At 37.8% G+C, this 17060-nt stretch overlaps 2 protein-coding genes across 2 annotated transcripts; both read left to right on the top strand.

Moving 5' to 3' along the window:
* Positions 1 to 135: 135 nt before the first annotated feature.
* LOC306862167 (centrosomal protein CCDC61) lies at positions 136 to 6651 on the top strand. Its single transcript, XM_079404838.1, has 13 exons — positions 136 to 341; positions 1059 to 1223; positions 1321 to 1403; positions 2180 to 2340; positions 2420 to 2572; positions 3224 to 3425; positions 3540 to 3622; positions 3714 to 3937; positions 4039 to 4117; positions 4482 to 4688; positions 5486 to 5519; positions 5604 to 5670; positions 5754 to 6651. Exons 2-13 carry the CDS (start codon positions 1076 to 1078, stop codon positions 5846 to 5848), a joined length of 1536 nt encoding a protein of 511 aa, XP_079260964.1. The 5' UTR covers positions 136 to 341; positions 1059 to 1075; the 3' UTR covers positions 5849 to 6651.
* Positions 6652 to 7041: 390 nt separating this feature from the next.
* LOC306862166 (inositol-trisphosphate 3-kinase C-like) lies at positions 7042 to 15155 on the top strand. The gene is made up of 7 exons (XM_079404837.1): positions 7042 to 7731; positions 10208 to 10307; positions 10472 to 10685; positions 12503 to 12707; positions 12844 to 12945; positions 13716 to 13787; positions 13893 to 15155. Exons 1-7 carry the CDS (start codon positions 7372 to 7374, stop codon positions 14097 to 14099), a joined length of 1260 nt encoding a protein of 419 aa, XP_079260963.1. The 5' UTR covers positions 7042 to 7371; the 3' UTR covers positions 14100 to 15155.
* The last annotated feature ends 1905 nt before the right edge of the window (positions 15156 to 17060 follow it).

Here is a 17060-nt window from a genome sequence, read left to right as displayed (position 1 = left end):
AAATTACTTTTATGGGCGTGAAAACTTGCCTAAGGGCGTTGCAACAATGAAAAGCTTTCCTTTTGATTGACAAGCAGAGCAGCCAATAGAATTCCAACATCTACACGAGTTGACCAATGGAAACAGTTGTGGGCGGGAGTTTTAAATTCCCGGTCATTGAGCCGCTGTTTTCAGTTGTTCGACCTCAGTAACGAGCAGTTTTCTGAACATGCTTTCGATAAATTAGCAGAGAAGAGATTTTAATTTGTTTTCTATTTATGATACTTATTCCATCGATGTTTTAAATGTAGAGTTTTAATCGAACAGCTCGTGCCTACCTAACACATTTCCACCAATAACGGGTATGTTGCTAGCGTGCTAGTTGTGTATGGTCTGAGATTCATCTATCGTAACAGTAACTTACATTTATCATCTTCTGTAATCTCATATTCCTCTGTAGCCCTCAAAATCATGACGTAAGGTGTCTTTATTATTCATGCTTTTGTTTTTGTAGTGTTATTGTGTGATCCCTGCGTTGGCAGTCTTCTGGCAAATCTTCAGGGTTAACGTTAGCAAGTCCTAAAATCAGTTTTTAGCTGACATGCTGAGATGGTTAGTAGTTTGCAACTTATGTTGCATACCGATTCGTGAATAAATGAGGTTACAGCCTCTATCTATGATGCAAATAAATTCAGTCAAGTGTAAAGAAATAAAGAGTCTCATTCATTGAAATGGTTCATGACCCAAATCCTGCCTGTGTCATGGCTGTGAAGAAGTTGACATTTGTAATGGACAGCTCAGTGTGTGTTTGACATGAACAGCACTCAAATAATCTCTGCAAACCTTCATAGTGAAAACTGTCTGGCTAAAATGACTGTTTTGATTTGATAACACAGTTTGATTATTCTCAATATACAGGCTTTGTTTTAATGCAAAGTGTGTCTGTATAACTTATCTATCTACAGTATCAGTACAGTATCTAGTGTCTGTCTATCTGTGTGTAACATGGCTTTAATCAAGAAATGCTAATTACAGCATGAACTGCATTGTCTCTGAACCCTGTGCAATGATTCATTCAGGCTGTCAGTGGCAAGCAATGGAGGTTGGCACAGTTGTGCAGGAAGAAATGAAATTTCGAGGGACTGAATTTGCTGTCAAGGTCGAGCTGGCGGAGCGGCTACTAATCGTAGAGATTTCAGATGTTGTTGCAGCAGACCAGTGGAGAGGAGAGTTTGATCCTGCCTGTACGTTGAGCTTTTAAAACTGATATACAGTTTTTGCTTGCATGAAATGTTGTTTTATGTCGTTACAACTTTTTATATTTTTTATTTTTATAATTAGATATTGAGGACCTGACCCGGAAAACTGGGAATTTTAAACAGTTTCCAGTGTTCTGCAGCATGCTGGAGTCTGCTGTCAACAAGGTGGGTCCAAAGAATAAAAGCCACAAAAATCTTATTTAATATGTCTTCTGGGGGAGGGAGCTGATTTATTTTCTTCTTCTTTTTTTTTTTTCTTTTGATTAAAAAATAAAATAAAATCCTTTTTTTTTTGTACTTGTTTGTGCGACTGCACAATTTGGCCTTGTTATTAGACCTCAATATGGCAAAAAAAAAAATTAAGAATAATTATTATTATACCTATATTACTAAATAAAAGTCGTGGCCTAATGGTTAGAGAGTCGGACTCGTAATCCAAAGGTTGCGGGTTCGAGTCTCGGGCCGGCAGGGATTGTAGGTGGGGGGAGTGAATGTCCAGCGCTCTCTCCACCCTCAATACCACGACTGAGGTGCCCTTGAGCAAGGCACTGAACCCCCAACTGCTCCCCGGGCGCCGCAGCATAAATGGCTGCCCACTGCTCCGGGTGTATGTTCACGGTGTGTGTGTGTTCACTGCTGTGTGTGTGCACTTTGGATGGGATAAATGCAGAGCACGAATTCCGAGTATGGGTCACCATACTTGGCCGTATGTCACTTCACTTTTTTTTTCACTTAAACTACTCAATACATATGAAATATTACTGTTGTAATATTTCATTGTAAAATGAAAGTAATACTGTTTAGGAAAAATCATTAATTTTCTTAATTTTCAAACAAAGAAAAGCTTCTCTTTTGTTGACAACAATTAGTTTGACCAGTCTTTTATGTTAATAAGATTTTTTTTTAATGTTATTATTTACGCTTTTAATGATCTTTTGCAGTCCAGTGAATCGGTGACCCTTGACCTCTTGACCTATTCAGACCTCGAGCTTCTGCGGAACAGAAAGGCAGGTGTTGTTGGCCGACCTCGTGCTCAGCCACAGTCTCCTGCCCTCAGTGCTAAACGATACCTCATCCTCATCTACACTGTGGAATTTGACAGGTCAATGTAGTTTTGATCACTCAGTCTGTTTTAACCAGCTCTTAAATGGGTCAGTTTTTAAAAAGTTTTATTTTTGTAGGATACACTATCCTCTTCCACTTCCATATCTGGGCAAACCTGATCCTGCAGAGCTTCAAAGAGAGATCAGAGCTCTGAGGGCCGAGCTGAAAACACTGGGATTGAGAGGAGACCACAAAATATCAGACCAGGAAACACGCAAGCTCCGTGCAGAGTCAGTTTCTCCTAATGAAATATGTACTTAATGTTGATATAATTTTTTAGTGCTTTCAAAGGAAAAAAAGAACACCTTTTGCACACCTGGTTAGTTGCTGGCAGGTGCACAGGACAGTCAGCACAATAGAAGAAAGAAAAATCCTATACATTGTTGTACCTAGTAAATTTTCTTAAAGGGATAGTTCACCCAAAAATTTAAATTCTGTCATTAATTATTCACCCTCATGTCATTCCAAACCCGTAAGACCTTTGTTCATCTTCGGAACACAAATTAAGATATTTTTGATGAAATCCGAGAGCTCTCTGACCCTCCAAGACAGCAAGGGTACAACAATTACGGTTGAACCACTGATGTCACATGGATTATTTTAACGATGTCCTTACTGTGTTTCTGTGCCTTGATCGTGGTAGTACCCTTGCTGTCTATAGGAGGGTCAGAGAGCTCTCGGATTTCATCAAAAATATCTTAATTTGTGTTCGGAAGATGAACGTCTTACGGGTTTGGAAAGACATGAGTGTGAGTTATTAATGAAAGAATTTTCATTTTTGGGTAACCTATACTTTTAATAATTAAAGTAATAAAATATTTTACCCACAATGGGTAAAAAGCAAATGTTGTTTACAAATAATTTCCCTTCTGTTTTATCAGGTTGGCTTTGGTGAAAGATGAAAAGGAAGCCTTGGCCAAAGCTCTGGATCATCTGCAGATGGTAGGGGCCGGTTCTACTCCTGGGGCTCGTGGGCTCAGAGAGGCGGTGCGCAGTCTGGAGGAACAGCTGCTGAAGGAAAGGGCAAAAAGCCAGCGCTATGCAAGCAAGAGAAGCCAAGAACAGCGCCTCCTTCTGGAACAGGTGCATCTAAGCAGATTAGTGTTGTATGGTCATGACATTGACAAGCTGACAATGTAAAACACTCATACATAGTTATGCCCCCTCTTAACTGTTCAAATGCACTCTTGTTGGTAGTTGGAGGAACTCAGAGCATCAGAACGGGCTCTACGGATACGTGTTAAAAGTCTGACCACTGAGCTGGCCTTGTTACGACGCGGGTAAGCTTAATTAATTGCCATCTGCCTTTTATTGCATATTTTTTAATTTTTTGAGCACATGTTAATCATCTCATTATTCCTATTTTGACAGTCGAGCGACACCAGTCATGTCTGGCCGAAGTGGTCTAAGGGGTGATGGAGAGGTTCATCGGTCTTTATCCAGAGAGCGCAGTTTGACCCGTGTGGGGGTAAGAGCACGCTCCGGGTCGAGGGGGAGGATGGAGGACAGGACTCGGAGGTCAGAGGAGAGAATTAGGAGGGCAGACTCTTCAGGGTCTAGGAATTGCATCACAAGACCTTCACCATCTCCAACAGGTGCAATCTGTGAAGACAATATTTTTATGGTCAAAGTCAAGAAACAAAGGCAGAGGCCCTGTTTTAGTGTTTTGATTTGAAGTCTTGTGTTCTCATGACAGGGTTGCGGGTGCCTCGGTTTGACCCCACGGCCTACATTCAAGACCGACAGCAACGCCAAAAAGAGTCCGAGATGAAGAAGTAAGACATTTTCACCTTTTCAGTTTGAAGATCTTAAATTTTCTGTTCCTCTTTCTGTTTTGTGTTTTATTTGTTGTCTCTTTTTCTACAAGCATTGCCCTGTCTGTGAGCAGGAATACGGTTTACTGTGAAAGGTGTGAACTATTTGCTCTTTTTGTACCTTGCATGAGTTCATTTTCTCAAACCGTTGATCCCACACCAGTGCAAGAAAAAAACGTCTATGACTTCTGGGATCAGGCTGATAAGAGAATGAGAGTCTTCTGTCTGTTTGACTAGTTATAATCTGGTAGAATTTATTTGTAGGCAGCTGGACCCATTTCCTGCTTTCACAGATATACATGAGGTCTTCTTTTGGTCCCAACAGTCAGAGGAAGATTAGAAGGGACATGTTGGCCTCACCGTCTCTGATGGAAAGAGGCCGTTCACGCTCCAGGGAGCCCGTTCCTCAGCTGATGAGAGCAGGAAGTGCTGGCAGGGGGAGGAGTGTGTCTGTAGAGAGCAGGAGGAGTCGGTGCTCTTCAGAAGGATCAGTAGCCGAGTTTGAAGAGCTTGCTAAGCCTCTAAATAGCAGGCAAGTCAATAATGTTGCAACAAAACGGGTTGCTTATCCAAGTACTGCTGGCCAGGTTAAATGTGATGTCAGCTGGCTGATTAATTATTTCGCGACACTTGGGTCATCAGATCAAACCTGTCAAATAACAAGGTGTAGATAAGCCTATTCTTTTACAGCATTTTTTGCTGTCTGCCTATAATATTATATTAGGATTTCTTGCATCCAAAAAGTTCAATTTTCATGACCATTTTCTACTCTCTATCTGAAACATATTAAAATCTGGCCTAGTGGCCTGTTCCCTTTTATTTTGCAAGGATGCAATAAATTGACCAAAACTGACAAAAAAAATCTGTTATTAGAACATAATACTGTATTTCAAATAAATCCTACATTCTACTCAAAGAATCCTTAAAAAACTGTGGTACTGTGGTTTCCACAAATATATTAAGCAGCATAACTGTTGTCAACATAGATGATGATAAAGTTTTTTGAGCACAAAATCAGCATATTAGAAGGATCATGTGACACTGAAGCCTGGAGTAATGGCTGCTGAGAATTCAGCGTTGAATCACTAGAATAAATGTTTTAAATTGTATATGTTTTAAAATAACGGTAGTTACTTTAAATTTTTATACTATTTCAAAGTATTACTGTTTTACTGGTTTTGATCAAATAAACATTGCCTTGGTGAGCATAAGCAACTTCATTCGATAACAAAAAAAAAAAAAAAAAAATTAGCTAATTAACTTTTTAACTCGTAGCAAATTAGACTGTGATATTACTGTTTTTGATATTTATTTGTTTATTTTTTGCAGAGGAAGGAAACTGGCATATAATGGTCCAGCTGTGGTGAGTAACAATGTAAAACATTAGGTTTAGTTTTTGTGAATATTAGGTCTCAGATCATTTTGATTGCATTTTTTTCCCATCTAGTCCAGAGGAAGACACATAAACAAAAAACCAATGTGTAGCACCCCGGCCCAAAGGATGAGAGTGGCAGGTACCACATAATTTCCTTTTTAATTATATGCGTCTGTAAACAATAGCATATACATGTAAGCCAAGTGCATTTTTCCTATTCAGATACAACTATTGATACGGGTGCTGACCTGTCAGAGATCGACGCTAGACTCCAGGCCCTGCAGGACTACATGCGGGACCTTGACACGGGACACTAATCTCGGTGGATTCAGATGTTGATGGAGGCTTTTTGCACAAAGACTGAGACTGAAAATCTTGGACAATCATTTCTTTCAAACACTGTGTACAGATGTGTCTGTATCGTAGTCATTTATACTAATGAGACTCTAATGCCATTTGTTTTCATCATCCCTAATGTAACTTTTGGGCTTGACTCAAAATGCAGTTACGGTGGCTTTGTGAAGGGGGTTCTTGAGACTGTTGCCATATCAGACTTGAAGTAAACCAGAAGTGTCCAAAAGTATGACCTCAGGATATACCGTTTTTAACACATTCCTGTGTACATTTTATGAATTAGTGTTTGTTTGACCATTGTTATTGTTTTTATATATATATTAGTGTCTGTTTTATGTCCGTTTTAGATGCTCTCGTATTTTGTTTTTGTGAGAGACTGAAAAACAAAGCTTTTTTTTTTATATAAAAGGATTTTGCAGTTCATGTCTATTCTTTAAAGACACTCTAGAATTATATCACGGAGCATAGCGGAATGTGATATGCTTTTTATACAGGTTCTTGTTCCCATAACGCAACTGAGAATGGCATTAGCAAAACTACGGTTATAGATTTGATTCCAAGGTAGTGATAAAGTGTAAGTATTTATAAGTTGCTTAGTAAGCATCTGCCAAATGCATAAATGTACATGCTGCAGTGATCATATCTTTTGGCATCTAACATCGCTTTATTTGTGGCTATTTAATAATTTTTGTCTGTGTCTCTTATGACCCCACCAAAATCTTGTATCTAGAATACCAAATGCATTAAATTTGTCTTAAATTGTGGTAATGAGGCCAGAATTTTTTAAGCTTTCTAGATGTATAAAATGACAAGAATCATCTATAGATTATAGAAATTTTAGGGACATTGTGCATCAGTTTGACTAAAATGAAATGTTCGCTCCGGAGTCAAACTTTGCTTTAATAGAATAGAACATTGTGTGGGCAGCTTTAATGAATTATGCATCCTTTTTTAGGACTTCACATCCTCAAACATTTAAAAAAAACATTTTTTTGATCGAACTGGGCCTTTAAGTACTTTAAGCAAATGCACTCAGGGTTTTTAAGAAGCGTTATGAACCACAGGTTAGGTGGCGCTGTAAATCTGATTAAATGTGTTTTAACCAGTTCGTTTTTGCCTCTGTAGCTTTAAAGAAAAGTGGGCGGGGCAAAGATGTGTAGTGCGTTTAACGCAACACTATAACAACACGCCTATGCATTGAGCAAATAATACTGTTTAAACTAGACTTGAAAGACACATCAGCGTTGTTTGTACGTCAATATTTGTGGGTTCTTTAAATCAGGTGATTATTATTGTTTATTTTCAGAGGCTAAAAGAATGTGATCACGGCACCTTAGCGTCGAGAGTGGCCCAATATTGCTTTTATTCTGCAGCAGCGCGACGCGTCACGCAAGGTGCGGCAGTGCCCAGTGCGAGCCGGTTAGTACGCGTATCTGGATAAGCCCCATCAACAACCTCAATGATCTTATAGACCAGAAACAGCGAGATGACTAAAACGCCCGATACCCCGGCACCCTGCGCGGGTATGGGTGATATCTACCCCAGCCATCATGAGGAGCCAGTGGAGCATCTCTCCAGACTCGCTCGCGTTGCTGTTCCTGAGCTGGTTGTTACCTGCGAGCCGTGTGCCACTGAATGTGGACCCTGCTCGGGCTCTCCTCACCCCGACGAGGAGTCCATCTGCTCGGACAGCGGGCTCAGCGGCTCTCCCGCCTCGTCCCTGGCGCTGAGAAAATTGTCCAACTCGTCCTCAACCGGCCTTTCGCCAGCGTCTTCTTTTGAGGAATGCGAAGAGGATTTAATGGGTTACGGCGAATATAATCAGTCTTCAGGTGAACCGCTCACGGTGAGAATCAAAACTAAGACAATCTAATTTAACCTGTATCTATTTTATGTTACTAGCCGTTTTTTTAAATTTCTAGTAAATGATAATCCAGTAGGAACCAGACTAGAGACATTTTCAATTTACTACTTCTAACTGTTCATTAGAGAAGGTAACTTATTCACTAATATCTATTCAGGTAGTCGCTAGGCAGAAGTTTGAGTTATATGCCTACTTAAGTGTTATTTTGAGGAATTTGTACTTTACTAGAGTTGCACTTTCAAGCATCAAAAGTCTATTTAAAAAGCAAAGAAAAGTGTTTACTTTTGTTTTTAAGTTAAATGTGGATGTATTTTACTTTCATTGGCTAGGTACTTAGACTTTTAATTGAATAAAATGTTTGTCATAGTATCTATACTTGAACTTAAATATAATTTCTCAGTATTTTTTACACCCTTGATAACTAACGTCAGTTTTAGAAGTAAAAGGTGCTGTATTCAAATACTTGTTTTCATTTCAGCTTTACTAGTACATATTAATTAGATACTTCTACCTATTTACACGAGACTAGTAAATATCAATTGCTATTAGTAACATTTGAACTGATTAGATACCGTTGTTGTTTTAATTGTCAATGACTAGTCATATTGGCTACTACTTTATAGTTCTGTCATGCTATTAGAAAAAAATACTAGTAACATGCTACTTACTAGTCATTTAGAACCATACAAAAGTGTCTAAATAATAGTTACTAATGTCCTACTGGGAAACCTGTGTATACTATACCTTGCTGCTATCGTAATACAACTCCAAAACATGGTTTTGTTAACTAACAATAAACAATGTTTGTTACAGTATTTCTTAATCTTTAAGGTTAGGTAATAAGAATACAACTGTTCATTGTTAGTTCTTGTGGCCTCAGGTTCATTAAATAATATTAACAGATACAATTAAATGTGGAAATAAACATCAACTGAGATTAATACATGCTTTAGAAGTATTTTTCATTATTAATTCTTGTTAATTTATGCATTTAACCAATGTTAACAAATAGAACTGTGTTGTAAAATGTTAACAAAACATTAAGTGATATTTAAGTGGAAACTATAGTCACCTTGGCAACTTTTTAATAGCAGGTGCATTGAATACAAGAGTGCACACAGGTGCATGCTAAAGATCAAAATAGGCCTATGCAGTTATTGAGTAATCCTCGTTATAACTGATTAACATTATGGGTGTCAGGTCATATCATTGTTTGTAAATGGAGGGAAAAATTCCACGTTTTCCTAAACTACTTTCCTTCCTCTCATGTTCTGATGGTACTGGAGTCAGAGGTTTGTATGCTAGTGCATCTAAATTGTACAAATGTCTCTTAAGAAGGTCATTCACCAACATCATTGGGATAACAGTGAGTCACATGTAAAGTCAATGACATGTTATAAAATCAACTAAGAATATTCATCATTGCAACTATAAAGGTGTTTGAATATATTCTGCATTGAGTTAAACAGCCTCCAATCCTCTTGATGGTAATATTTAATAGGATTTGATTTTTTGGATCATTAAGTTTAAATGCCCACTGAGAAAATCACAATAGTGAGTAAATAGTCCATTGAAACTGAACTTATAAGGTCAGCAGATGGATGCACCTCCAGCGCTGTATGGTGGGCCTCTCCTGCTTTGTTCTGGTGAATGTCATTCTTGTCTGACTGGTTTTCCACTAGCCAAGAGTGAGTGAGAGTTTGAGCTTTGAGAGCATAGAGAACTCTACAGGTTTGGAGGTTAATTGGCTTCATACTGAGAGCTTACACTTTACTCTCGATAGACTGTGATTATTTCATTGTTACTGTATGTTGTTATACCGCATACACAGTCATGTGTTACAGTGGCATAGGTGATTGTGTACAGTAGGATGGAAAGGTTTATCAGTCCACTGAAGAGATCTTGTTGGCATTTTTTTGCCAACGTTAAAATGTTGAAAATGTAATGACAGTTATGAATTATTAATTCACAAAAAAAAGGCATGCTTACCTCAAAAAATTAAAAACCTTTGAAGATAAAAAAAGATGTACACTCTCATCTCATGTACGTTAGTGGCCACACTGGCTCCTTCATTTTATCTGGCTGCAAAACAAGTGCCGTCTGTAAATATTTCATGAACGTCCTTCTAAGATTAGCTATTTCTTAATCACAGCCACATGGTATTGCTTGATGACTTTTAGTCCGAGATTGTCGTCAATGATTTGCTACATGGGGAAAAACTCGACCTGTGGCTAATAGAGGAGAGGGAGTTGCCCATTGGAGTCTGAGGTTGACTGAATGCACTCGGTGCCCCAGTGCGGCTCACTGTATAGGAAAATGAGAAGACAAGAAAAGTCTCTAGCAACAAACAACCCTGTTACAGAACCATTGTGAACCGTGTGGCGGGTCGTAGTCATAGGATGTTGACTGACGTGAGTCTCATTCATCTGTTTGTTTCTTTCATATCTTCTCTTCAAAGATTGATCAGTGGAAGAAGACCAAGAACATGGTGAACTGGTCTCCACTTCCAGTGACGGTGAAAAAGCGCTCACCCTGGGTGCAGGTGGTCGGCCATGCAGGTTTGCTTGAGGTTTTTTTACAATGTTATTGGTGATACTTAATCCTTTGGTGATCATTTTGTCACATTTAAGCTTAGATTTTTATTATTGTTTTATGGTCATGTTTACTTGGTGTTTTTGCTGCTGTGTTGAGTGACTCTGCGTGTTTTTGTTTGGTCCACTAGGAAACTTTCAGACAGGGAGTGATGGAAGGCTGCTAAAGAAGTACTGTGAGTGCGAGCAGCAGTGTTTTCTGCAGCTCATGAACGACTCTCTGCAGCCCTTCGTTCCTGGATACTATGGCGTGACTCAGCATGATGAGCAGGATTACAACCTCATGGACGACCTCCTCGCTGACTTTGACTCTCCCTGCATCATGGACTGCAAAATGGGGAGCCGGTGAGGATGTTGTGATTTGTGAATTCAGCAATTCAGTTCTTTTTTTTTGCCTAACTGGTAAAACTGGTACAAATTGCATCTTATTTTAGCCAAGAACCTCTATTCAAACAGGAAGAGGCAATCTGACCAGCATGCAAAGTGACCAACCACAGTCTATATTTGTTTTTATGTGCGGTTTATGGGCAGGTGATGCCAAAATAATGCTCTGGCACGCTAAAAATTTGTTTTAGTCATGGCATAGTTGTGTATACAAACGACTACATGTAAACAGCATTAGTAAATGATTTTTTTTTGACAGAAATTGAATTTAACATTTTCATTTAGCTGAAAACTGGACAATTTAAGTAAAATTGTGTAATGAACTATGCTGTTGTAGTTGTTCTCCGGTGATGCATTAAAGTGACGTGAAAGTGAAAGTGACGTGACATGCGGCCAAGTATGGTCACCCATACTCTGAATTCGTGCTCTGCATTTATCCCATCCAAAGTACACACACACAGCAGTGAACGCACACACACCGTGAACACACACCCGGATCAGTGGGCAGCCATTTATGCTGCGGCGTCCGGGGAGAAGTTGGGGGTTCGGTGCCTTGCTCAAGGGCACCTCAGTCGTGGTATTGAGGGTGGAGAGAGCGCTGTACCTTCACTCCCCCCACCTACAATCCCTGCCAGCCCGAGACTCGAACCCGCAACCTTTGGATTACGAGTCCGACTCTCTAACCCCACGACTTACACCTGTCATGATAAAGTTCTTAGACAAATTTTACATGTTGCTACTCTGGCATCATTTTTGGTCACCCTGCATCCGCACTGCTGATATATTTACCTTATGTTATGTGCACAGAATAAACACTTACAGTCTAAACGCATAATCGAAGAAGTGTTACTAACATATAACGATTTTGGTTGATGATTGTGGTCCCTTTTTCTTTCTTTTTTTCTTTTTTTTTTTTGCTGTTTCAGCTCAGTGTTTTTAATAGGCAAAAAATTATGGTGTATCTAGATATTAAGAACATTTTTGTGATTTAATCCTAAATTAAATAATAACAAGGACTAATTGGAAAACAAAGTGGGATTTATAATTTTGCTTATGGGTATCTAATTACAAAACTCTGAATATCTTTCAAAGATATGATGCCACAAAACTGATAAAATCTGCCAATTCTAACAACTTATTCTTCCTCATCTTATCTTATCAGTATCTGTAGATATTGTACTGTATATTTCATTGTTCATGCATATATTCATTTTATATATATATATATATATTACCTTTGCCACCATCTAACACTCACTTAAAATCTGAAAATCTACATCTTTTTTTTATTGAATAAAATAGCATTGAATTTTAATATTGGCCATTTATTGTTTATCAGCCACAACATGAAAATAATTAGCAGTATATCAGTATCTGACAGAATTTAAAAATCTGTGCATTTCCGCTCACAAGCACTTATCATCATCGTCAACTCAGCTTTTTTTTTAAACACAGTTTCCAGCCAAACTGATAAAAACTTGTGCAGCTGGACTTCCGGAAATTGTGTTGCAGTCAGGCATTCAGACTGGAGCTTGTAAATTTAATCAGTGCTGTCAATATCTGGACTCTGGGCTTTCTATGGGTGTGGCATCTTTGGCTAAAACTATAATACAGTAGACGGCAGTGTCCAAACAGTAGTGGAAGGAAATATGATCACTAATGCCAGCAGCTCTGTTCATGTCATAATGGACCAGTCCTGTGATGCCTGTTTGATAATGTTTTCATACTAAATAATTATTCCTGTGGTAATGCTGACCTGTATACATGCACGCTTGTAGGACTTACCTTGAGGAAGAGTTGAGGAAGGCCCGCGAGAGTCCTCAGCCACGCAAAGACATGTATGAAAAAATGATAGCGGTGGACCCAGATGCCCCTACTGAGGAGGAGCGGTCCCAGCAGGCAGTACTCAAAACCAGATACATGCAGTGGAGAGAAACCCTCAGCTCAACCGCCACGCTGGGCTTTCGCATCGAGGGCATCAAGGTAGACATGATTCAGGAACCCTCTGAATTTACACAGAGATCTTTATCTAACACTGATTGGAAATGCTTATTAGTGTTTTATTTGATCTGTTTTTGACCTTCTATATAATGTCTTGACCCCTTTGATCTGTCTTCAGAAATCAGATGGCACTTGTAACACTAACTTCAAGAGAACAAAGTACAAAGATGAGGTCATCCAAGCCCTGGAGGACTTTGTGGACAACAACATGCTAATTCTGGTTAGAACTGAGCAATATTTACAATATTGATCAAAAATTGTATATTATTTATTAATTTATTGGTGTCTGTAAATATTGCGTATTAAATTGTTTGTGCATTTCCATTTAATCTTTAAAGATGTTAATCTACAGTTAATTTAAATATTTATTTACAATTAATCTTAAAAAAACACTTTAATATTAAGTGTTATATTTTTACTTACAATTGGATTTTTCTGTACATTATAATTTTGTGATGCCTGAATTCACTTGCAGCTTTTAAAATGTTAGATTTTTGTTTTAATTAGACAAAATGTTAATGAATTTTAATATGGGCCATATTGTTATTTATTGGCCGCAAAATGAAAATAATTAGCAGCTTATTGTATGAAACAGAATTTAAATATCAGCACAAATTTGTATTAGAACTGGGCAATATATCAAATATTTACAATATATTAATTATTATTCGTTAAAACTAAAATGTGTATTTATTTAAAGTACTTAGATATTGAAATTATAATTATTAATATTCTTTGGAATAACATGCTATTTTTTTTTTTTAGTAAATGTAAATATATATTGTTATATGTGCATAGAAATAAAATGAAATATATGAAATGAAGTATTTTATTCTGTTTTACATCTTGCTTTTTAACATCTAGAATCGAGCTTTTAATAATAGCTGCTTGATAGAAATAATGGCTCCTTTGCCTGTCTCTCTTTTAACCATTAATCAATTTAACTATTATGTAAACAAGTTAATTGTTTGGCTCTTCCTGTTCACGCAGAGAAGCTACCAACAGCGCCTGAAGGAACTACGAGCTGTGCTGGAAAAATCAGATTTCTTCAAAGCACATGAGGTGACTTGCAACTTAATTTCCCAAATCCACTTTGTTGTTGATTCTGCACTGCTGATGTTCAAATACAGGCTCTAATAAGAACGGCTTTGCTGTGTTTTCCTGAAGGTGGTGGGCAGCTCCTTATTATTTGTCCATGATCTGACTGGCAAGGCTGGAATCTGGATGATAGACTTTGGAAAGACTGTGCCTATGCCACCCCCTCTAACCCTGGACCATCGCAGCCCGTGGGTGGAGGGCAACAGAGAGGAAGGGTACCTCTGGGGCCTGGACAATTTTATTGACATTCTGACCAACATGCTTCCGGAGAAATGAAAGGCAATGTGGCTCTTCAGAATTGTCATTTTCAGCACAGACTGTTTGATTTTCCCTCTGTTTTTTTTTGTTTTTTTTTTCCTACATGGAGAATAGATGAAGGTAGGAGAGAATGTGCTACTGATGAACATCTAAGCCTGTCAATTAACTTGCTGTAGCCCCTCGCTATGTTGTTGTTTTTGCTACTTTTGAAAAGCTGTATGTATTTTTACACTGTAAATAGATTTTTATTTAAGCAGTTTGTTCTTAGGGGTTGATGAGTAAAAGATTAGCTTAGTTTTATGAACATTAACCCTGCAGATGAAAATCATTACAGTTGTGTTGTTTTGATATGTTAAAGATGCAAAAACAGCCATGCTTTTGAATACTAATGAAAATCTGGATCTTCGTAGTGTGTTTGTGGTAGTCGCCAGATAATTTTCCTGAATTTTATCTTATGTTTGTGACCAAATGTCTCTTGGGGATGAACTGAATTGAAGTGCACACTGTTAACCGTCCCATAAACTGAAGCTGAATCGAATCACAGAACAACAGAGACCTCTTAAACATTTCTTGCTACTGCTTTAACATTGCATAGCACCTGAAATAAGAAAAACGTGAAAAAGTGCTTTGTGTTCTGTTTTGATCAAGCACCACTTTAATTCACATCAAGCACAGTGAGTTAAACTGTTATGCTTCACATTCCTATGTTGTGTGGTTTTTGCATGCAAGCATGAGCTGCTAAACATCCCCTGTTAATAGCAAATATACGACTGACTGCCAGTTTGACTGAGAATAGTGTGTGGTATATTTGAGCCATTACTCCTTATGCACAAATTCACTGTTTGCACTGTTAATTTGAAATCACCTTGTTGAGGTTTTGTACTGTATAATAGTAAACGGCTTGTGATCATTATGTTGGGAGCTTTGTTGTCCTGGCTGTAGTTTTGCAGTTCTGGTTTCTTGGTTCTGTGATAACTACATAATCTCTTTTTTTTTTTTTTTTTTTTTCCCCCCATGCTGGGTAATTTTGTAAAGGTGTTTGACTGTCAGCACAATAAACATGAACATGATGTGACTGTTTTTCCCTCTTCTTTCAAAACCATACAAAGGTATAAACACGGCTCTATGCTTAAGGTTTGTTTAGGAGAACTTGTAAAAAAATTAGGAGCACATTTCGTTGATCAGTGACGGACATTAAAGCAATTATGTTGTTTTGTGTATTTTTTTTTTTTTTGCAGTTGGCTCTTTTCGCTGCATTTTGTACCCAAATTGACATGCTCCACAACAGAGGTTTGGGAGAAACGAGGGAAAGAAACTGAAGACATTCGCCTTATTAAAAGTTAATACCATCAGAATGATTTTTTACAATTTATATTTCAAGGTAAAAACTTACATACTGTTACTTTAATTTTACCATCACAGTACTATATTTGCACTTTTATTTGATTTAGAGGGCATTTTTCTCAAAATTCAGGTCATGCGTTCTCTTGTAGCCTATGTGAAATCCTTAAATGTATAAATTGCTTTATTTTTATCAGGATAGTAAGACATTGGCTGTTTAAAATCAAATGAAATCAGTATAAACAAAATCCATCTTTGCACTAGGTGGCACAGATGCTGCATCTGATATAGACAAGGTTTCCAATACTACGGTACATAATGTTCAGTAGGAATTTTATTCAGAACGATTCACAGATAAATTCACAAGTAAAGATCAAGAAGAAAGTGGTTGGGGTTGAGTCCAAAACAACATTGTAAAAAAAATAAATGTCTTCAAAATATCTTTTCTGCAAAAGAAAGTAGGCTAATTCGTAAAGGATATACACTGATCAGATTATTTATTTTTAATTAGTCATATGGTTTAACTCCGTTAAACCCATATATTTTTGAGTGATATATTTTGGTCTATAATGACTAAAAAGCTTGTATCTTGTGAAAGCAACATCCAAACTTCACAAAACGTGGTACTCACAAACAACAGGACATTCTGAGGAAACATTCCCAGTTTCCAATAGTATGGAGGCTGAGCCATTTCTAAAATATCAGCCATTTATTTCAGATGTGAATGTCAGATGAAGGCCTGATTTCCTTTATGAAAGCTTTTTCATCAAAACTTACAATATCAGTAGAAAGTCTAGATTGTTGACATTTTTTTTCAATTATGAATTTCAGAGCCTATAACTCAAGATGCTGGGCTAGACTCCAGGATCCCCTGCAACCCTACAAGCAGTTTGGAGAAGTTAGATTTCAGAATTTGTTAGTATTTGTATGTTTTGCTGCAATTAAAACGTGCAGTTGAGATTGAGCAGACGTCATTCATTTATTTATAGATACATGTTTACGGTTTAATTTTTAGCTAATATTCTCTAAACCACATACAGAATGTTAATCTTTTATTTTTATTATTGCTGTGCACATAACAGCATCATGTTGCCTGAAGCAAACAAGCACAGTACTAACAACTGCCAACAGACCAGACAACACAATCCTATCCTCTGTTCCATTCAGCTGCTGAAGAGCCCACACAGCTCTTCCCCTGCTTTCTCCGCTAGCTCGGTTGAATTGGAGCAGTCTGTACCATCATTTGGTCCTCCAAATCCACAAACACATTTCAGATGACTTAAACACATCAGGAAGGGAATTTTTCATGTTATCATCTTGGTTGCTGCATATATCTTTGGTTCATGTATAAGGATATTCAGGAAAAACTTGGAATCCAGGAAAGATGGCTGCATTGTTCTGGGACTTGGATTACGCTACAACTCCTCCACAGACACCAGCTCTACACTTAAGGCATACTAGCCCTTTGAGGTGAGATGTATTCTTTTACAATATTTGATAAGCGTTACATTGACCTGGTGAAAATGACCATCTTTTTAAATTTCTATGATCGTTCACACTGTAGTAGTTCATCCATGCAAGACAACTTAGACTGGCCTTCAAGTGAGCAAGTGGAGTTCACAAGATTAAACCCCTCCA

The sequence above is a fragment of the Barbus barbus genome (assembly GCF_936440315.1).
Source record: "Barbus barbus genome assembly, chromosome: 43".
NCBI lineage: Eukaryota > Metazoa > Chordata > Actinopteri > Cypriniformes > Cyprinidae > Barbus > Barbus barbus.
This window is presented reverse-complemented; position numbering and strand designations above follow the sequence as displayed.